Source organism: Sceloporus undulatus, chromosome 11 (assembly GCF_019175285.1).
Source record: "Sceloporus undulatus isolate JIND9_A2432 ecotype Alabama chromosome 11, SceUnd_v1.1, whole genome shotgun sequence".
Taxonomy (NCBI): domain Eukaryota; kingdom Metazoa; phylum Chordata; class Lepidosauria; order Squamata; family Phrynosomatidae; genus Sceloporus; species Sceloporus undulatus.
In genome coordinates, this window is record NC_056532.1 from 8,704,398 (window position 1) to 8,727,094 (window position 22,697).

The 22,697-nt window shown below is 46.3% G+C and overlaps 2 protein-coding genes across 3 annotated transcripts in view; one reads left to right on the top strand and one right to left on the bottom strand.

Moving 5' to 3' along the window:
* Positions 1-22,697, top strand: part of PPM1D (protein phosphatase, Mg2+/Mn2+ dependent 1D) — a 169,897-nt gene that overhangs the window by 36,226 nt on the left and 110,974 nt on the right.
* USP32 (ubiquitin specific peptidase 32) overlaps positions 1-22,697 on the bottom strand; it is a 44,188-nt gene that overhangs the window by 13,638 nt on the left and 7,853 nt on the right. The window contains exons 4-16 of one of the 2 annotated variants that reach the window (XM_042442246.1): positions 14,364-14,495; positions 13,757-13,864; positions 12,056-12,171; positions 11,506-11,568; positions 10,470-10,553; positions 8,630-8,691; positions 8,109-8,211; positions 7,008-7,200; positions 5,126-5,301; positions 3,977-4,117; positions 2,267-2,384; positions 402-556; positions 119-200 (exon numbers count right to left, since the gene is read on the bottom strand). In XM_042442246.1, coding sequence (XP_042298180.1) covers positions 119-200; positions 402-556; positions 2,267-2,384; positions 3,977-4,117; positions 5,126-5,301; positions 7,008-7,200; positions 8,109-8,211; positions 8,630-8,691; positions 10,470-10,553; positions 11,506-11,568; positions 12,056-12,171; positions 13,757-13,864; positions 14,364-14,495 — 1,533 coding nt within the window. Of the gene's footprint in view, positions 1-118; positions 201-401; positions 557-2,224; positions 2,385-3,976; positions 4,118-5,125; positions 5,302-7,007; positions 7,201-8,108; positions 8,212-8,629; positions 8,692-10,469; positions 10,554-11,505; positions 11,569-12,055; positions 12,172-13,756; positions 13,865-14,363; positions 14,496-22,697 lie in introns of both variants that reach the window. The other variant, XM_042442245.1, reaches the window with a different exon arrangement.

Below are 22,697 nucleotides of genomic sequence, written 5' to 3' on the forward strand. Positions count from 1 at the left end.
GGGGAAATTAAATCCAAATGATCTGGAGGGCCAACAAAGATTCAGAACAAAGGATTCAAATGCTGCACAGGCCTCAAGAATTTTACAGTCAGCGTCGAAGGTCCTTCGTTTCTCATACCTTCTATAATTAAGTGTTGCTCATCTTGGATGTTCAGGTACTCCAGAGTGTGATCCTCATCATCCAGAAGAGTAAGGTAGTTCTGCAAAGAGGAAGAACGTTTTTGGACTGCAGCCCTCATAAATCCCTCACTAAGGGCTATGCTGGCTCGGGTTGATGGGAGTTTTAGGCCATGATGATGATGATGATGATGATGGAAGACCACACATGCCGACCCTCCTTTGTACAGACCGCTCTGGTCTCAGAACAGATGTAGCCTGAACCCTGGAAACTGTGCTCTTACCTCGCTATTGTACAGCCACAAGCGCATGTCCTCTTCTTTTATCCGTAGCCGCTGAGACAAATATTCATGGATCGTCTTGATCGTGTGCATGCGACTAAAGCAACCGGTGTAGGCCAAGACCCTCTTCAAGGGCGCGCTGGGCGAGGGGACGGTCCCTGTGTCCGCAAGGGAATGCAAAGCCGATTCGTATATGGGGCAACGGAAACATGAAAAAGATACCCAATGGAATTGTATTCAGCTTCGCTCAGAGCAAAGACAAGGCCGCTCACTTGAGCTGACATGGGTTGTTTTGGGCTCAGGTTCAGACAACCTGAATTCATGTTCTATGTTTCTCTAGGCTTGGAGTAAGCAAAATGTGGCCCATGGACCCCACACAACTCAAAAGGCCATTTCTAAAGGACCTGTTTCGCCTGTGTAAACCTATTTATCCCTTACACAATTCGTTCCAATATCTGGTTTGCCATAGGGCAAGGCACTTTTTTTGCATGCAGTTGTAATCAAAGAGCAAAATTTAAACCATCATTTTTTAAAGCAAGTCAGCAAAGTATCTTCTCTCTCCTCCTGTTCCCCCGCTTGCTCTTTTTACACCTTAACACACACCAAGCAAAGGATTACCCCTTTCGCATACACAACAAACAAAGTAATTTTACAGCAATTACAAGGCGAGAGGATTAGATATAAGATTACAGCAAGAAAGCGCGTTGGGGCGGAGGAGGCCGCTTGGGATTAATAGTTTATTTTGGACAGTTAGTGCGGAGCAAAACCAATTCCACGTCATGACCAGCGTTTCGAGAAAGTCCCCAAATCAGAATTAGTGAACGTGACGCATTCAAGGCAAGGCGGCGCCTGCTGCTGGATGCCTGGTGAAATTTTGGTAGCCAATCTGGCTAAAAGTGGGCAGGGAAGTGGCACAATTGGATCAAGCAACTAGCTGATGATTAAAAGAGATTGAATTTCCTTTTATAGGGTGGCAGGACAAGCAATGAATCTGACGACTGAGGACCAACATTGAACCCAAGCTCTTATTAAAAGTCTGGACATAGTCCCTTCCGACAAGTGAACTAACACCAACTATACCAGGGTAGGAATTTGGCATGGATCTGCTGCAGGAATGGGCATCTGCTTTGGCACTCAGGTACACATGCATTAATTTTATCACGAGGGATGCAATTCTTCGGCAATTTTCTGCTCAAAGACAGCAACAAGTAATTCTACCAACTGTTTTCTCGCTGTGAGAAAGTCTTCAAAAACCAGGCCTTTCTCAAAGCAGTCTTATTCTGCACTCAATTTGCACCTAAGCGCTTTTGTGCAGAAAATGCTGCCTTCTGCGCAACACAACCATGAGCCAATGTTGCATAGAATATGTCCCAAGCTACGCAGATTCTTTCAATCCAGGATTCTTTTCGTCTCGGGTTCTGTCCATCTTCTGAACATTTTTAAATATCCTTCCCATCCCTAATAATTATTCAACCAATGAGAATCCATACTACGGATTATCTAAGATGCCCTTTGAGACGTGGCAACTTATCAGCTTTTCAGTTTCACCTGTACTGCGCATGGTTTTTTGATTCTTTTGAGAAAAAACCACTTTAATGTTCAAAGGCCTTTTGATAAGAGCTTGTTTGTTTTTAAATCACTTTGGAATGGGTAAAAGCAGGAGGAGTGGGAGAGGAGAAAATCACCCATCACTGGCCCTGCTTTTAAGATTTCATGAGAATCATTTCCAAGCATGGCGGCAGCAAAGGCGTCCGAGTCGGGGCAGTGGGGCTCTGTCCTCCTTTCGGACACAAGGCAGCGGGATTCTTGCTGTATTCTTACGTTACCTCTCGGCAATTGGTGAGGAAACATCCTCAGGCTCATCATACCCATGTTCACCCAGATGTTGGACTGCTGCGTCCGGGTGGCGGGCTGCTGGCGGAGGAAGAGCAGGTAGCGGGGAAAGAGCTCCAGTTCGGGATGGTGGGTTGTGTTGTTAAGTATCACCTGTGCAGGCAGAAAGAATGAAATAGTTAAAGGAAGAAAGAATGAAAGAAAGGTAAGTGTGTGTTGGAGGAGTCTGCATCATCATCATCATCATTACCATCTATATCCTGCCTTCTTATCCCATTGCAGCTCCGCATTTCTTCAGAGCTCAGCTGCAACTATCAGGGGAAGCATGGATGAAAATGGATCTTCCCAGCACCAGCCTATGGTGCTTAGCTATCCCTGTTCTAATGACAAGCATTTGAGCATGGTTTGGTTTTCAATGGAAGTGAAGACCCATTAGATTGACAAAAGACCAGGTCCTGTAGGAGACAAAAAAATGTAGGCATGGCTGCCTGCATTTTAGGAATGTCTCCAGAGGTGTGCGGCACATTATAAATGTTGGACACTATAGACACAGATGTGCCTTGTGAGTGCCATACCCATGACCTGCCCTAGTCTGCTGGGGGCTTCAACACTACAAGGAGGGAGAGATGTGCTTGCTCTCAAATATAGATGTAGGTTTCAGGTTCAATTTCCAGTTTGAAGGATACCTTGTCGCATGTCCAAAAAGGACCTTTAAACCCTTATGTGTGTTAGCAGACTGTGCTGGGATAGAGACTGCCTGGAAACGTCCACTGTCCGGTTTTGGATACGCTATTGGTCCCGAGAAGCATAACATTTTTAGAAAACATATGAAGAGATCTCAGCAACTTCACATGCTCATTGAAGGTGCATTCATGGTATACGAAACTGCAAGGCCAACCCTGCCATTGGGCACAGAGAGGCAACTGCCTCAAGTGGCAGAGACTGGGAGATGGACACCCCTCTCAGGAGTCTCTGTCGGAAGAGATGCTAAACCCACAGTCCTAAACTAGGCAGCTGCTTTCAGGGATGGTGGAGAATGCCGTCCCATCACCAGCAATGAAAAATGGTTCCAGTGCCATTGTATATGTCTTCTGTGCCCAGAGCCAGGAAGGGACATCCTCTTGGCTTTTTGACCCAGGCAGCAAAACATCCTTGGTCAGCCCTCCCAAGCGAACATGTCTAGTTGGACATAGGTGGATGTCACACCTGCTTCAGGGTCTACTGTCTAACATAGCAACTACCTTCTGAAACGCTTGGGCTTTCTATGCGCTTGGCACACCTTTGAACCAGGGAGCACAGAGCTTCCTCTCCCTTAAGGTGTGCTGGTCAAAATGCACCGGGCAAGGTGTGGAAAGGGGAAAAAATATATATACAGTAGCTGGCCCTTTTCAGAAAGATGCTCGTTTCCATGGAGAATGTGTGGGAGAAGCTTAGTGGCAGCCCTTGGCTTTGTGGTGCTTTGGAACAACAGCCAGCAGCAACGCTTTGGCTGCGAGCATCCATCAGTTTCAGAAGCAGCTCAACACTAAGGTGCATTAAGCTACCAGGAAAAGCAACAATACAAAATCTGTGATGTGCGTGCCCTGTTTGAAGCACCTGAAATCACAACGTGGTTCCCTGGTTTGTTGCTATCCCTTAAATTAAACAGACAGCTTTCTTCCAGTGTCACATTTTGCACCACCTGCCCTGATGTAGCGTGAAAGAGGGACTCCAATAAAGCACCCATCTTTTAGTACAGTACTTACCGGTCTGGGTAAAGCCAAGTTTGCGCCATACCAGTGGTAAAGCGCCTTCCACACCGGCTCTGGGACAATTTCATAATTCTTCCCTTGCATCAACTGCGGAGACTGTTTTAGTCGGCCGCCTTCCAGAGTCAACGTTGGAGCCTTCACAAAGAAAAGCAAAAAGACAGGGAAGGTCTGTCAGAATTTGAATTCCTCAAAGCTGTCGGGGTTTAAAGGATGCGAACCCGGGTCTACGGAAAAAAAGAACTAAGGCCTGTTACAGACTGCCAGAATAAAGCTGCTTCGGGTCTCTTTGGAGGTATGCTATTTAAATGACGCATGGGTCCTAAGAGTCTGGAGGTCGCGCCAAAGCCACACTCCATTCCTAAGCACTGAAGTGCAGCTCTGGTGCAGCTTCTGGATTCTTAGGATGCATGCATCATTTAAACAGCATACCTCCAAAGAGACCCCAAGCAGCTTTATTTTGGTAGTCTGTAACAGGCCTAAGACACCTTCCTAACAGGTTAAGGGGAATTTGGAAGAAGATCCCATTTTCTACAGTTCAGGCTGAGTCTCCGTTATCCAAAATGCTTAGGTCTAGAAGTGTTTTGGATTTCAAATATTTTCAGATGTTGGAATATTTGCATATACATAAGATATCTTGGAGACAAGACCCAAGCTGAAACATGACATTCGTTTATGTTTCGTATATACCTTATACACATGGCATGGATCAAAGTTTGTGTACACCAAACCATCAGACAGCAAAGGTGCCACTATCTCACCCAATTTTGGATACAGGAATATGTCCGACTTCAGAATTCCAGATAAGGAGCCTCAACCTGTATCACCGAATACAGAAATCAGGATCGTCCTTGCCATCGTATTTCTGATTTCTATATATGACTGTGGAAATTCAATCATGGCTGCCCCGAGTTTGCAAGACCTGTTGATAACAAAGTGACTCGAAGGCCTCTCCTTCATTGGGCTGCCATACGTCTCAGTTAACTTGGCAGCAATGACTAACAACAAACAACGCTCAAGGAACTTTATGTGACGAAGAGCAGAAAAGAAATGCTTTAAATAACCACATTAGATTTCACAACCACTTAGTGCGGAGGCATGAGCATCCTTCTCCCGGGCTTTGCTGCCTCCCGACAGCTCACTTACCTTCATGGGCTCCTGCGTTACCAGCGGCTGGTTATCAATCGCTCCCGGCCGCTGCGGACTGAGCTGCAGCAATACGTTCCCATTAGAGCCCAGCAAACACTGGTTGTTGTTGTCCGAAGAGTTCAGCTGCCGAGCGAAACACATCTCAGGGCTGGGAGTGGTGGCATAAAGGAAATCTGGAAGGGAGGGATGAAGAAGATGGAAGAGAGCAAAAGATTGCAGTTAACTTCTGAGTTTGCGAGAGGCGGGCGAGGTTCGAAATGGGGAACGGCAGACACCAAAGGAGCAAGGCATTTTAAAATCAGCCCCTAGTTTTTCCCCTTTGGGTCGTCCACTATCCAAGCAACATCTGCAAAGTGATGGTTTCCCCACATAACAAATGGATTTCTCCCAGTTCTCACCAGTCTCTGCAAAAGCACTTCTGTGAGATCTTTCCCCTAATATGTGAAGAGGAGCTTTATTTAGAAGTTGGCAAATGCCAGCCTGGTGTTGCGGTTTCACAGTTTTGGACTAGGACCAGGGTTTGAATCCCCGCTCAGCCAAGCAAACCCACATGGGCAAGTCACTCTCTCAGCCCTCCGAAAAAGAAAATGGTAACCCTTCTCGGATTAATTCCTGCCCAGAAAACCCTCTGATTGAAGTCAGGGTTTGTAGGCACGTAACAAGAAAGGGAAATGTGTGCTTGAAGGCACATAACAAGAAAGAGAAATGCTTATCATAACCATGCAGACTAAGATCTGTGTCCAGCAGAAGCCCTGGGTCTTTCCATGTAAGACTACCCACAGATGGTGCCACCCTGGCAAGGTAGGAGAAGGGAGGGCAGGCCCTCCTCGTTGCAATCTCATTCCCAAATGCAGCATGTTAATCATTTTCGGCAGGAATGAATGACAGCCCTTCACTCAGAGAGAAAATTAAGGTTTAAAGCAGGCTCATTTTGGCAGCTGCCTCTGGGGCTTGGAGACGATGGGCAGAGGATTGATTTACTTTGCCATTTAATATCTTCCCCACCTATTTCTCCCCAAACCGGGATTCAAGGCGGCCATGTGATGCTCTTCCGCTGCTGACTTTGAGATGACAGCTGATTCTGCCCCATGGAAGTCAATGGCAGCTGTCAAGAAGGGAGCTATTTGCATAGCCCCGCCCCCTTACCTGCGCAGCCTCACCTGGTTCCTTCCTCTTCCTTCTCTCTCTCTCTTGTGATGCAGGAGCAAGAGAGAACTTTAAGAGTGCTCCAGAGAACCTTAGACACTCGTGCCATTCTCTTCTTGCCCTTGGGACTAACATTTACTACGTTGGGTGCAATGTTATCATCTCTGTGACCTACCCCAGAGAGGGTTAAGCCATCCATCGCTGGGACAACTGATCCATTTATGACTTTATCGACAGCCTGCTCTTTCAGAGTGGCATTTATGGCTCCCCTCCTCCCTGTTGTAACTTTACAACAACCTTGTCAGGTGGGCCAGGCTGAGAAAGTGACTGGATACAGGTCAATCGGTGAGTTTCATGGCTCAGTGGGGACTCGAACCTGGGTCTCCCAAGTCTCAGTCCAAAAGCATTCACTGCTATCCCACATTGCCTCTCTGCCAACCTCCCCACTCTCTCTCCATCCTCTTTCCTTCTCTTATTTCTTCCCTGGTGTCAAATTATATGGCATGCAAACTCAACAGGGCAATAGTCTCATCTTGTACTTTGATGGGGCACACTCTTTTATTGTTCCGCATGCCCTCTTGTGGCTTTGTTCACATCTCCATCTAGCCGCTTTTGTTAAGTCTGGTAGCCCTCCCGCCACGGCAAACCCCTCAAAATGCCTCATCCGGAATAAAATCCCCTTTAAATACAATACGGGTTTGTTGTCGTCATTTTTGACATTTGTCATGCTTACTGCTGCTAGTGGTCTCTGAGGCTTCTGATGCGGAGGAAATGTTATCCGAAAACCTTTCTTCTGTGGCACTGGAATAATTTAAACCGCCCGCTTTGTCTTCTCCCCGCTCCGATGCGCGGGCAGCTGGACCTGGGCGCAGGCTCTTGCCTCCGCTTAAGACGGACGAAGGTTCGATCACAACAGGACTAGCATCCTGAAACCAAAAAAGAAAGAGAGACGGGAATGAGAGAGGGCAAGACAAGATGCCAACCCTTCACACAGTCAGAATCACATCAGCCTTCTTGTTATTGAAGTTCTATGCCACCTTCATTTGGTTCACCATTTTCTGAAAGCGGTGGAACTGCGGCAACCTTTCGAATGGGCTATTTTGCTATCCAGCATGTCTACTGAATTCCCAAAGGCACCTCTGCAGATGTCAGGTTGTTAGCCAGATGTATACTCTACATCTGGAGATAAGGTCAGTTGTAATTCCTATACAGTTCTAGATCCAGGCTATCTGAAAGACCATATCTCCCCATACGAACCTGCAAAAGCCTTAAAAGCTACAGAGGAAGAAGGCTTTCTCTTGGTCCTGCCACCATCACAGGAGACAGGGTCTTCTTGGTGGCTGCTCCCACCCATTGGATTTCCTTTCTACGGAAGATCTCAGTGTCAATAGTAAAACGCTAACATCCACACTAATAAAACTGGGACCTTTCAAAACAGGGGTCTGGATGGTTACTTCCACCCAAAACAGACCCACTGAAGGAGGGGTAAATCCTACTAATTCAAAGGGACCGCTTTAGTTGGGACTATGAATAGATTTAGCCCAGACGGCACAAGGAGAGAGTTTGACTGCATGGGTGGTTTAGGAGAGCGACCAGCATCCTCTCTGAATGGACGCAAGTTGTAGGCTTCGTCTATTTCAGTGGTTCTCAATCTTTGGGCCTCCAGATGTTTTGGACTTCGATTCCCAGAAGTCCCAGTCAGTATGGTCATTGCTCAGGAATTCTGGGAGTTGAAGTCTCAAAAAATCTAGAGGACCAAAGGTTGAGAACCACTGGTCTGTTTGCTCATCTGCTCATCCACTTGGCAACAACCTCCTGCAAATACAGGACTTACATATTTGACGTATTCTTTCCATTGCTGCCACCATGGTACTGCAATCAGAAACCAGCTGTGTCCTGGCTGGAGACCGTACCTGCTTTCCCGTTCTAACCAGCCCCTAAGCCAAGAGAAAAGAAAAACCAATTACAAAGTCTTTTCATGCTCAGCCGTTCTCTCCTCTTCCTCCTTCTAGCTGGAAGTTTCTTTTAGGAGGATCAGCATTGGGAGGACGGTGAATGAGGACTGGAGAAACACAGGCTTTCAGTGTTGGATTGCAGCAGGGTGTCTGTACCAAACACTGCAATAAAGCTGTAGCAGGATTCTGCTCCATCCAACCCTCTGTTGCTGTGTATTCGTCTACAACAGTAGTTACTTTTGAGAAACGGGAGAAGCCAAGAGCAACTGCTGTCCTATATATCCTTTCTCTGAAGCTAGGATTTAGGTAAGAAAGAGCACAAAGATTGTTCCGGGCAAGGCATCTCACTTGAGGAGTTGCCCCGAGTCTCATTTGGGAGTGGAAGGAACAAGAGGCATACCTAATGATCTGGCCTTCCTCTTCTGGAGTAGCGGGTCTTAAACCTAAGACAATATGGCACACCTAGAGAACAAAGAAAGGGAGACAAAATTAAAGAGAAGCACACTGATTCATACAGAATAACCCCACTGAATAAGTGGTCCATGGAGCCTTTTTGGAGACACATCTGGTACATAGCGAGCATCCAGCAAACAGAGAATGCTTGCTTCAAAACAACAAAGGCCTGTTACAGACTGCTTCGAGTCTCTTTGGAGGTATGCTGTTTAAATGACGCATGGGTCCTAAGAGTCTGGAGGTCGCGCCAAAGCCACACTCCATTCCTAAGCACCAGAGTGCAGCTTTTGGTGCAGCTTCCGGATTCTTAGGGTGCATGCATCATTTAAATAGCATACCTCCAAAGAGACCCAAAGCAGCTTTATTTTGGCAGTTTGTAACAGGCCAAAGTTTCTCTTTTGGGGATGAGACAAAGTGCCTAGCTGGTCTCGCTCTTCATTGACTCCTCTCCTGCCTCCACCAGGACATAAAAAGCCCTACAACCATAGTATTTAGGACATACGTTCCACTGAAGTCAGCGACCTTCATTCTCAGGCTGCATCTACACGGCAGAATTAATGCAGTTTGATGCCACTTTAATGGTCATGGCTCAACAATATAGAATTCTGAGATGTATAGTTCTGTGAGCTATTGAAACTAGATGGTGTTTTGCAGACTTAATCCACCCACTCAGTTAGAAGCAAGGCAGACAAGGGAATGAATGGTGAAACCTCCTGGAACGGCAAGTGCATATTTATGGGAGAAGCAGTGCCTGCTTGCTAAGGGCTAAATTTGAGATTGTTTTTCGCTCCCCTCGAGGGGCGATCATCAGGAGATTTATATACTCTCTCCCTCCTCAAGCAATTCTCAAGGCTGCCAATTTGAATCCCAGTTGGAAACGATTTTAATGGTTGGAAGGGGAGATGGATTTTAAGTTCATATTACAGGAGAGGGGGAAAAAACACCCTGCTTTCAGCATTGTGAATAAAAACAACTGAGAGAGAGAGAGAAAGAGAGAGAGGGAGAATATTGCTGGCACGAAGGGAGCGATTTCACTAAGCACAATGCCAGCTTTTCTTTCAGTATCATACAAATGGAGCTGCTTTTGACTTAACCAAGCCTGCGTTTTACCGCTCAGGCTGCATCTACATGGCAGAAGCCATCCAGTTTGACATCACTTTAACCGCCAAGGCTCAATACTACGGAAACCTGGGGTTTGCAGTTTGTTGTGGCACCAGAGCTCTCTGACAGAGAATGCTACACGCAGATGGACACATTTTTCTGGTTTCTGGTTTCCAAAATTCTGCTTCGTACTTTTATTCTCCAATTGCCCCATATCTATTTTGGGGTAAGAGGCACTTGGAGGTTCTGTGACACCCCATTTTTATAGCAAAACACTCTTGGAAGCAGTGAGTTTCATGGTTGGGGGTATTAAGAAGCTTAAAAACCGTCTTGCAAGCAACACATGCGTGCTGAAGAACTGGCCTAATCGAAAATGCAGGTGCTGTTGCACCACTGCACACCTCCAGATTCTTAAACACGCCTTGCCGCATGGGTTCTTTTCCACTCTCAAAAACAAAAAGCCGACAAGCCAACAGACTTCGCTTCAAGGCATCCCAAGACACCAGCATCCCTACTCATCTCGACCCGGCATCCGTCAGGTAAGGAGAAGCGTCTCTGCGAAGCTCCCACTTCATTGCAAAAACCTCTGCGCAAGAGCTGACGCAGCACTTGGCATTGCCATGACTGCAAACGCGAGGCTTGAAATGCCAGGTGGCGGAGGAGGATTCGGTCAGCAGAAAGCTCACCTGGAAAAGTAGGTTCAGAAACTCGTTGGCAAGAGCGCTCTTCACGCTCCAGATCTGGTAATCCTCCAGCGTGAGGTGGCCAAGCTGAAACAAAGAACAGAAACCAAAGAGGATACGTGAGGCTTCTCCAAGTGTTTCCATTCCAGCGTTCTCATGCAAAAGCCACGCACAAATATTGGGATTCAGTCTCCTGTTTCATCAGCAAAGGCCACAAGGACAATCCTTCCTAATCTGGAAAATCAAGGGTAGTAGTACTGCATTCAGGAGGATGTGGACAAGTTGGAGTGGGTTCAAGGAAGGGCAATGAGTATGATAAGAAGTATGGAGAACCAGGCCAAGGATGTGACGGATTCTCAAAGATTATACATTGCAGACGCAAGCAAAGAAATCAAAGTGTGCAAGCATGACCCATCTCCCTCCCAGTAGCAATGAGAACTATGCAGCCCATAGATCTCCAAAGTGGAGCTGCTGCAGATCCCTGAGAATCCCCATTTAAGACTTCTGGTTGAATTTTTGCCCCCTAAAATCCTAAAGGATTCAAATTCACTGCAAAATGCAGTGGCTTTGCTCCTCCAACTCCAAAGGTTAGCAACAGAAAAAAGCCAATTTCCACAATTCGTTCTCAGCCTTCATCTCTTGCCCCACTGCCTCAAACTGGAAAGCGAATGCAAAAAGGATCCAGCAAAGTCACTTGTAGAAATGAACCCTTTCAAGCCACTGGATAGCTATGAACATTGGGCTGTGATGCCAATGAGGACTCCAAAACCCCTGTGTCTGGTGGCAGAAGCCCAACTCACTACACCGCCCAAGAAAATCACACGATGAAGAGCAGTACAGGAATGTCCCAGGTATCACAACCACAGGAGCAAATGTCCTGCTGGCTGGAGGATTCTGGGAGCTGGTCCAAAACAGTGACATGTCCAAGCTCCGGACGCACCGCTGAGAAAGAGATGCTCCCGTCCAAAAGCGCGCAGATAGTGAGAAGACCTCTCAAGGGCAAAGCACAGCAAACATGGCTAAGCTGGACCTTTCCTACCTTGGTGGTGTCATGCGTCACGAGAACCTCTTTTACGATGTCGGGGATGTTCATGTGCAACTCCTTAGGATGGAGGAGGTAGGAAAAGGAAAGGGGGAAAAAGCAACACAGATGCTAATTTAGCTAAATGGCTATTGAGTTAAGAATGATTCAAGTCCACACATATAAGGAAAATTTGGGGAGTAAGCCAAATTACAACTCAAATAAGTGACCCAACCCATCAATTCCAGTGCGCCTGCTCCAAACAGCACAACATCTGGATCCTACACATTCTGCTCATTGATTTTGTGACATCTCTGAGTCGTCTACCCAATTCCAAAGCTGCAGCAATCAGTTTTATAACCAAAGTTCAATTGGTAATTAGCGAAGGCTAATTGCGGCACAAGTAATTAAACTATTCTGCCTAAGTTAAACCACTTGAGGATCGGCATCCTTATTTTCCCTGCCGCAGATCAATTTTTAAAAAGGGATTTTGGATCTGCGAGCTGTGCTTCAACGTTCACAAACCCACTTTTTAAATTTAAAAAGCACAAAAGACAAGGACGCTTACAGGAATGTCATCGGTCCGGTTATCTTTCCAAACTTCTAGAAGGGCGACCATCATTTCTTCGAGTTCCACGCGAGACAAAACCCCGTCCCGGTCGATATCGAAAACCTTGAAGCAAACTAAAAGAGGGAGAAAAGGGGTTATTTTGAGAACTGGAACAATACTTGCTGGACTAGAACTTTTGCTGGCTGGGAGATGCAGTCCAAAATGGCATCATTTCCATGCTCTGGCTAGAACTAGCCAAAATGTTTTGGCAACTTAACCCTATTTAGTGGCCTCGCAGGAGGTTGGAATAGATGGTCCTTGTGGTCCTTTCGAAGTCTAAGATGCTATGATTTGCACCGCAGCAGAACTCAGTAAAATAAAAATTAACAATGTATAGACAACACAACAAAACCACCTCTGTGAGTTGTGGCATTTGCAGCAGAGCCTATTTCTACAGATAGGTTCAGAGGGGAGATGTGGGGTTTAAAAGACAAGAACTACCACCTTGAAAGACAGGTGCCAAAATCTGGGTCCATGGCTACTCCTGAGATACACAGAGAACTAAAAAATAAGGGAGAAATCTAGTTTCTGAAAAGCCAACACTTTTATTTCCAGCACGCAGGTCCTTTGTGTAGCATGCGCACAATATGGATGCAACCATCCGTGCCACAAACACTGCTAAACGTTGGTGTTTATGAATCTTTGATCGGAGAGGAATTAGAATCTGCTCAATAAATAGATAAATAAATAGGGTTATTGGCCACCAACCAACAAAAGACAGCCTCTCCGGGAGAAGTGACTGTAATTGGCGTAAAATGAGGGAGTAACTCACCGTAATATATTGAATTAATAGAGCCTGGAGACTATTAGGAATTAGCATTTTAAAGCCGGCGCACTTAAACCGTCGCACAACGTTGCGTTCTCTTCTGTTTGCAGTCACCCCTTTGGGGAAGGAGCGCCAAAGCCTCAACAACGTTTATCAAGGCCGGCAAACACGCTTGTGTGTGTGGTTTATTTTGGAAGGATGTGGCGGGGGGGGGGATTTCTTTTTCAGGAAGCCAAAAACATGCTACACATTTGAGAGGCAAGCCCAAGTGCGGCCAGCGGCTACGCACTGAAGAGGGAGCCGCAGCCGGCATCGGCACACTTGCATGGCAACACGCATATGCCGCATTCGAGCTTTCAGACGCATGGCCCTCGCTCGAGCGCTGCCTTGCGGGGGCTGAGAAGATTAATCACATCTGCAGGTCATAAAAGCAATGAAGTCGCAGAAAGGGTAGCCAACAGTTTTAAACCCCGTCCATAAATTCCACTTATTAGGCAGGGGATAGTTTCAAAACAGTCTCCTCCAACTTGGCTCCATCTGGAACAGGGTTTGTACGGCCTCTTGGACCCCGCTTTTGGATCCCTCTGCCAGCCCCCCAACCTTTCCCCATTTTAAAAAATGGGCACGAAATCATGTTAGTTCTAGTTACCATTCTGAGAGATTGCAAAAGAAAACTGATCAGATGCACATGCAGTCGAGGGTAGTGGTATTCGGTTCCCCTTCCCCAGTTTCCTACCCTAGTTTTAGAAGGCCTAGCATCCTCAGCTAGCCAAGCTGGGGATGAGGAGGGTTATAGTCCGGGTTGGAGAAAGCTACCTTAAATAGCGGGTCTTGTTCCCTCCTTTAATACTCCAACAAGATATATACCTGGCAGCCACTGTGGCCATACTCACATTTCTGCCTTTCTGCCACTGGCCCTCTGCAGCAGGCCGAAAGTCCGCAGGAGATCTCCTTGAAGTCTATGTGATTGTCACGATTTTCATCAAAGGCGTTAAACAGACCTGCAAGCAAAGCGTTTTTGAGTCCAGCCAGTCACAAAGGTATTGGGTGCATTTGGATAATCAGTCCTCTCCGCTTGAGATGCATGCGCCATTTGCTTCTGCGCTTACCCCCTTTTGTGGCGTGCTTTGATAAAGAAGGAAGAACCAAATTAGCCATGATTTCTTATTTTCTCCAAACCAGGAAACTACGATTAGCAAGTTTGGAACAAACCAGGAACTTGGCTTATTCCAAACCTTGTAACGGTTTGGATGAAACGGGAAGCCATGCAAAATTAGAGACTTTCTGGCTTACATAGGCATGCCACAATAAGAAGCTAGAAGCACATATCCATTCGTTTCCTAGCCAGAGATTTTCAAATGAGAAAGCTCATGGCCTGCATTTTGTTGCTAGATCCAATCTAACCAACAGGACTGAAGCCCGTGTGTGCTGCACAAGTTGGCCAATGTACCCAGCATAACGCAACCACCACAACGGAGGTAAAGCAGCGATTTTCCGTACCTTCGCTCAGAGAGGGGTGAATGGGTGGGGAAACCAAGGGGCCAAACGTTTCCAGATCAAACCGTCCCGTTCTCGACTGCGCTTTCAGGAGCCAATACCGTTTCTCGAGATCAATGATATCTGATTCTTCCACTGTGTAGGGGAAAAAAAATAAATGAAGATGATCAAAGTCAGCCAACACAAAACATATTCTGAAAGTCAAGCGTTTGATGTCGGTGTGGGAGAAGCAGATGCTTTGCATGAATAGCAAGCTAAAAGATGTTGCTCCAGCAATCTGAATTCTATCAGAGGAGGAAAGAGTTGCCCCAAGGAATAATGCGAGACCGATGGGACGGGACCGCCATAGCCAACGTTTTTTGCATCACAAGCTCTGGCAGCTTCAAGTGGAGGCATCGAAAAGAAACTCTGGGTTACTCAGTTTGTAGGGAGAGCTCATGCTACCAACTTCTTTCTTCAGGCTTGTTACAGACTGCCAAAATAAAGCTGTTTCGGGTCTCTTTGGAGGTATGCTATTTAAATGACGCATGGGTCCTAAGAGTCCAGAGGTCGCGCCAAAGCCACACTCCATTCCTAAGCACTGGAGGGCAGCTTTGGTGCAGCTTCTGGATTCTTAGGGTGCATGCATCATTTAAACAGCATACCTCCAAAGAGACCCAAAGCAGCTTTATTTTGGCAGTCTGTAACAGGCCTTAGTTAGTCTCAAAGGTGCTACAAGATCTGTCTACGTACTCATCCTACATACTAACATGGCTATGTCTTTGAATTCTGGGTTACTTGGTATTCATACAGTTAGCACCTTGCGGGTTTCAGAACAACCTATTTGTTATAAGTAAACAGTTCTGTGTGCTGTTCCATTAAAACCCTTTCGTGTGTCCGACTTGATGCTAGTCTTTCAAGAGCGAAGGACGTTTTTCAGCCCAAAGGCCAGATTCAATTTCAAAGAAATTCTCAGGCAAGGCAAGGCAAGTGTTTGCTGAAAAGGCAAAAGAGTGGGACCCAAAATACCAACATATATAGTGGGGCCTTGGGATCTGCTGGGGTTTGGTTTCAGGACACCCCATGGATACCAACAGCTGTGGATGCTCAAGTCCCATTAAATACAATGGCATAGGGAAATGGCGTCCCTTATATAAAACAGCAAAATCAATGTTTGCTTCTCGTAATTTCTATTTGCTGGACTATTTTCAAGCCCTGGCTCTCAAAAGCAACCTGCAGTTCGCTACCTGTGAAAGTTACGGTTGGCACATATTAAGTCTTGCCCAAATATCCCTTAACAAAGCTGTCTATATTTAACAACGCCATGCGTGATCTCATTCCCAGATGGTCCTGAGCCCTTAAACCCATGCCAGGTTTATAATAGGATTAGATTTTCAGCTCTTTGGACCGGTAACCTGAAAGGAGGAGGAAAGAAAGCAGAGCCAAAAACACTGAGCAGTGGACGAAGACACTGACCATTGACATTCTTCATTTCGTGGACCAGCGGAGGTCCAGAATGGGCAACCCGCTTGCACAGATATATAGTTTGGCCCCTGGCCTTTACATATTTGCTCCCCAACAGCGGGGCGGATGGGACTTGTTCTCAACGAAAAGTACTCTGGAGTGAGATGCTTTGCCATCCTGTTCTGACCCCAAGCTGGACTACTGTCTTGGGATGGCTTAGAAGAGATATACACAACCAACCACAAACCACAGAAGGCTGAATGAGTGCCAAACCACGAAAACAGGTGTGTAATGCTGTGTACGGCTATTTATATGCACATGCAATAAAGACACTTACACAAACACATTTGTCGCACCTTTGAGACTAACTGAAAGAAGGAACTTGGCAGCGCAATCTTTCGCAGATGGAAGTCTGCTTCCTCCGATGCATTTGGTGGAGTGGGAAGCGCATACTACAAGCTGGTTTTACAGACTAACAAAGCTATGCCTTTGAATGATAACACAGTAGGTTCAATGTGTCGTAACAAGGAACTGAAGTTTAGATACATGCTACATGTTTAGATAACCACTGGAAAGTATTCCCTTCTGTACACTACTCTGTTTAATGTTCGTATCCAACTCTATGATTCTGTGATGCTATGTAATACGGTTAGTTTTGTCTAAACTTCAGTTCCTTCTTGATACACGTTGAACCAAATGTGCTATGTACATTTCTTTATTCCATGGGTATGTAAACAGTCATACATGGTTCAATTGCATTATACACCTGTTTTGCGGTAGGGTTCAAATCCCAGCTTGGTCATGGAAACCCACTCCAGCTTGGGCAAGTCACACTCTCTCGGCCTCAGAGGATGGCAATGGCAACCCCCCTCTGAACAAACCTTGCCAAGAAAACCCCAGAAATGGTGGCCATACATTCGAAGCGACTTGAAGGCACGCAACAACAATGCCAAAAGAACAGATATAGGCATCCTTTTCATTAGAATAAACAGTTATGTTGACACAACATCCAAATGACAATTGACCCGACTGTCAGCTGCTCATCAACTCTACCCAAACTATTCCAACGTGTCATTTTACATTCCATGTTGCTTTCCCAGGTTGGATTTTGACAGTATTAGAATACACTACAAGGCCATGCAATCTTAATATTTTATAGTCTCCTTCCTTGAAAACTAGTTTACAGCCGGATTAAAATGGGGAAGATGCCCAGATCCGGCAAACATTTTTATTAAGTCAACCACCGACATGATCGACGGTAACGTCTAAACTGGATGCCGGCAGAATGGGTGCTCCATCCCTCCTTCTCTCTCAGTTTTTATCCTGATTAATCCTGGAGGCTCAAAGAAGATTACAACAAATTGTATGTGTATGCAACAGAAACCCAAATAAAAATTAGATGAGTGTTGAGCCGCTCGTACTCACTGCCTTTTCCACAATCGCCCATCCATTCCTCCAATCCCGAATCTCTTATCGTTCGATCCCAATCCACCGAAGTAGACTTACTACAGTTTTCTAACCCCAAATGACCCAAGTCCACCATTTCCCATCATGCTGACTCTCATACACCAGACAATTTTCGCCGCTCAGACATTTTACCCACCTAACGGGACAATTCTCCTTGGCTCACAACAGTAGCAGCATACCATATTCCTGACATTTTAACCGTCCCCCGGCCTAAAACCACGACTCTCGCTACAGCTCATCCCAACCACGTCCTGACGTGAGATGCGCCGCATCACCAAAGAAGGTGCCCATGGGCCACGATGGGGTCTGGAGGTCTCCTCTCCAAAAAAAAAACCTCCACCATTTGCTTCCTTTCAGGTGGAACAGCCCTTTAAAGGATCCGAGGCAAGGAGATCTGGTTAAGGTGACAAGCGACGACCCAGAAGCTAAGAGGATCAGAAGGTGGAGATTAAACCACGCTAGGAGGGCATTGCTTAGCAGGCCAGACTTGGTCACAATACAGTCAGCCCTCTGTATCCACAGATATTTTGATCCACAGGTTCATGCAACCACGGCTTGAAAATACTATAGATATATCTATATATATACAAATATAAATTCTCCATGGATTCTTTATCCATGGATTCAAACATCCACGGTTTGAAGATATATTAAAAATGAGCTATAAAATACCAAAAAGCAAACCTTTATTTTGGCATTTTATATAAGAGACACCATTTTACAACGCCACTGGATTTAATGGGACTTCAGCATCCACAGATTTTGTTATCCACAAGGGGTCCTGGAACCAAACCCCGGCGGATACTAATACTAATAAACAGAATAACTTTTTATATTCTGCCTACTCCGACTAGGACCCACTATACTTCCATTTCTGTTCTTCCTTATCGATCATTATCAATTATCAACCAACACATGGCCCACTGGTCTCCAAAGTGCACCCACTGGAGACCCCCTTTTAAGGATTCTGGCTGCATTTTTGCCCCCCTAAAGCCCCCAAAGGCTCAGACGCATTGCAAAATGCAGCGGCTTTGCTCCTCCAACTCCTGCACAGACTTTAGGGATGCATCAAACCCCCACAAAATAAGCTGGAAATGGGTTGAAATCAAAACCAGAAGTGACGTTGCTCCCTACCTGATTCAATAATGGATGTGTTTGAGGGATCTTGGCATGTTTCTAATGTAAGGGGAGGGTTGGGGGCATATGGGGCAGGAATCACCTAGATTATACTACACCCAGCCTTTATAAGATTTGGGAGTTTTGTCATCTGTCTTGATCCACTATGGGCCCCACGCTTTTGCAATGTAGAGAAAGCTACCTAGAGTTTGTTCAGATATAGTATGTTGTAGGACCCATTCACAAGGTCTTTCAACACTGTCACAAAAGAAGGACATTGCTCTAATATCGTTTGTAAGTGGCACCTTATTATCAGTAGCCTTGTTCCATATTACACATTTAGTCACTGTGCGGTTAGTCTTCCATTCCAGCACAGGCGTCTGGACATGGCCCGTGCCATGATGGGGGTCTCTGACAAATAGTCCTGTGGTGTTGTGCCCATATTTTGCAGAGATTCATAGGGCTGGGGGCTTGAAGGATGCTACTGCTGACCTCATAGAGAGCACTTTTGGAACAGAAGAAATAAAGAGTTCCTCCCGCAGTTTAAGAGCTCAGCGGCAAGTCCTTTGCTCGGCTGTTTTTGTTTTAGGGGAAATTTACGGCCCACTCCAACCCAAGGGCTTGGGGAAAGTAATAGCGCCGTATAATACAAAGAAAGATGGCTTACTGTCAAAGCCTCGCAGCCTAATTCAGATTAAGAAACCAACTGGGCAATGGAAGGTGGGTGGAAATGAAGAGAAGGAGCATCAAGGACGATGGGAAGCAAAACTCTCCTTCTTCTCGGTGAATTGCTCTGGGTCCTGAGGCCAAAGCTTTAGGACAGAGGCGGGCCAATTTCCACCCAGATCGTACTATGGGTCACAATCCCGCTCCAAGCAAGCCCAAATGCCTCTATTTCACTCTGCAAAATGGTGGTCAGAAGTGATGTTGCGTTACTTCCAGTCGCCATCTTGAGAAGGAGTGTGACATGGAGTTGGAAGGGGCCTCATGGGCCATCAACTGCAACCTCCAGCTAGAGTAGCAACCCTCAAAGTTCGGTCCTCCAAGTGTTTTGGACTCCAGATCCCAGAATCCCCAGACAACGTGAACAACAGTCAGGAATTCTGGGAACCAAACACCTGGAGCACCAATCAAAATCCACCCTCTATGACAAAAATGAAGATATTTGGATAGAGCGTGGGGTCTTGTAGTTGAAGTCCAGAACATCTGGAAGACCAAGATACTGGGAATAGAAATCTATACTACCACTGGTCATGAGCGCAAAGGGGCGATGCATTGGAAATGCTGCCCCAAAACAACAGAAGTGACTCATGGGTAAAAGGGGACAGACTGGATCAAAACAACCATGCTAAGTTCAACAACTTACATCTTTGCAAGGACATTTATGCTTTCAATGGAATGGAACGGAAATTGATTAGGAGCGGCAAGCATGCGCAACTCGCAGCTCTCCAAAGTTCCCTTTGTAATTTTCCGCCGAGGAGGAATATAATTATCTGCCTTCCAACGTAAATGTTATTTACAAGTGAAAAATCATTATTCCTCTTTTTAAAAAAATTACGTTTTCTCTGTATCGGGGCTCATTAAATAAATGTAAATGGAGCCAGTGAAGCATCACAATAAAAGCTTGCTGTCCTCCCTGCCATCCCCCTGGCATCCCAAATCAACCTTAATAACTTTCCCTGTTTTTAATCAGGGTTATTTGTCATGTCAATGAAAAGGGACACCCTAATAGGGGTTGGGGGGGCACGGCAGCTATGGACCGGAGGTGTTGTTGTGCAATAAGTATCAACACAGTTGTTTTTCTAGGTGTAACTGTGGTTTAAAAGCTGTGGTACCTACCAGTATCTACTCTTTGGTTCTAGGACCCTCATGATACCCATGCTACTCCCGCGGAGTGTAGTGTAGTGGAGTCCCTTCTTTGGAGGTCTTCAGCAGAGGCTGGATGGCCATCTGTCAGGGATGCTTTGATTGTGATTTCCTGCATGGCAGAAGGTGGGTTGGACTGGGGCCCTTGCGGTCTCTCCAACTCTCGATTCTATGATTCTAAGTACTCTTAGATACAATGGCAAGAGCTAGAATGTTTTGTAATGGTTTGAACAGTGGACTATGACTCCTGAGACCAGGGTTCGAGTCCTGTTTGACCACGTTGGTAACCTTGGGCCAGTCACTATCTTGCGTTCCTTTCTTCCATAGGAAAACAGACAAGCACACACAGTCTCTCCTTTGCCATAAAAAACCCGGGTTTGCGTACAGACTTCTACCATTCTCTGGGAGCTGCATTTCTTGTGTCAACATCCAAACCCACGCATCTATGGGCGCATCCGCGCCGCAGAAACAATCCACTCCGACACTGCTTTAACTGCCATGGCTCAGTGCTGTGCCATGCGGGGAACCGTAGTTTGTCGTGGCGCCAGAGTTGCGCCGGATTATTTCTGCGGCGCGGATGCAGCCCAGTGTGCGCTGTACGGCTCTGCACATCTCAGACCGTTTCGGTGGTTTCCTCTTTCTGCTTCGTCCGTGCTGCCCGTGTTGTAAAATGACATTTAAAAAACCTCGGCGACCTCCAGGGAAATCAGAGGTATGATAGCAGAGAGCGAGAGGGAGATAAGCGGAGCAGAGATGGGGGAAGGAGCAGGGAAAGGCTGCCTCCTAACTCCTGGCGTCTTAAGCCTGCCTGGCTTTAGATAAGTAACTCTCCCCAATGCTTTGTCGGGGAGGAGGGAAAAAAGGGTTGCAGTTGTTGCTTAGTGACTAGCTTGCGCCAGTCTCAAGCAAGGTGCTCTATAATCATAAAAGGGGATGAGCGTCTTGTCTGCCAGAGCCACAGGTACACCATCGACAAAACCTACACATATGCTTGCAAAGGGAGCATGTGTTTTAGGGTTATTTGGGTTTTTTAAAAACAGCGGGTTTATGTTAATGAATTTCAAAGTGCCCCTGAGTCTTCAGTGCGCATTACGGCTTTCAGTCGCTATGGCTCAATGGGATCGGATTCTGGGAAATGTAGCCTTGGGAGCCATTTTACAGCACTGAGCCATGGCTGTCCTAGTCTGACGCTAAAAGAACCCTGCACCACTCTCTACCTCAACCAAAATCCCACCCTTGCTCCCATGTATTAGAGGCGTTTTCATCATCCCTCGGAACAAATCGTGCCAAGAAACCCCCTACGATAGGGTTGCCTTAGAGCAGTGGCTCCCAACCTGTGGGTCGGGACCCCTTTGGGGGTCGAACAACCCTTTCACAGGGGTCGCCTAAGACCACCGGAAAACACATATTTGCACATAGCAATGAAAATAATTGTATGGTTGGGGGTCGCCACAACATGAGGAACCGTATTAAAGGGTCACGGCATTAGAAAGGTTGGGAACCACTGCTTTAGAGTCTCCAGATGTGAGAAATGTCTTGGAGGCGCACAAAAACAAGTACTGTATGGATGTGTTTTTAAAAAGCCCTTCCTCGTTCAAACTTGAGAGGTTCCCAGAAGCCAGGTGCAGCCGTTTTGAACGGCTGGGGGCTTGGCAACTGCAGAAACTCAGCTGATTCAATCAAATAAGAATGGATCGATACCGAAAGGCAGGCATTTCAAAGAGAGAGAGAGAGGGAGGGAGAGGGAGGATGCCTGAGAATATGAGCCAGCCTGCTAGGAATTGCTCCTTTCCCCCATTTCCTAGGCCTCATAAATTCCAAAACAAATTGCTCTGTTTCACGGCACTTACAATTCCCGCCGAAGCAGCCGGCAAAGGCTGTAAATCCCCCGGCAAATACAGATATTTTAGAAAGCTACAGAAGTTCCACTGGCTTCTAGCGGTGGGATCAGCGGTGCCTCTTTCAGCGCAAGCCAGTTTCCCTCTGTTCTCTTGTAAAATAAAAAACGAAGACATCCCTGTAATGACTGTTTGTGGCCAAGGACACCTGCAGCAGGCGAACAGGAAAATCTGGAAATCCCATATTGTTGTGATCATGAGAATGGTGACCAGAACCTTTGAAACTGTCTAAGTGGGCTGTCACTTTGGAAAGGCAGCAAAGGAGGGATTGAGGAAATACACTTGTCCCTCTATATTGGCTAGGGTTAGGGGCACAAGACCCCTGTTAATATGGAAAAACAGCAAATAACAAAAATACTGTTTTTACCTGAGAGGACATCTCTCTAGGAATCTCTAGGTCCTCCAGTGCAACTCTGTGGTCAACGTCCGACAGACACTGACTATCGAACTGCGCTGGAGGAGCTACAAAGGCCTAGTAGAGTAGTCTCTCTAGGAATCTCTAGGTCCTCCAGTGCAACTCTGTGGTCAACGTCCGACAGACACTGAC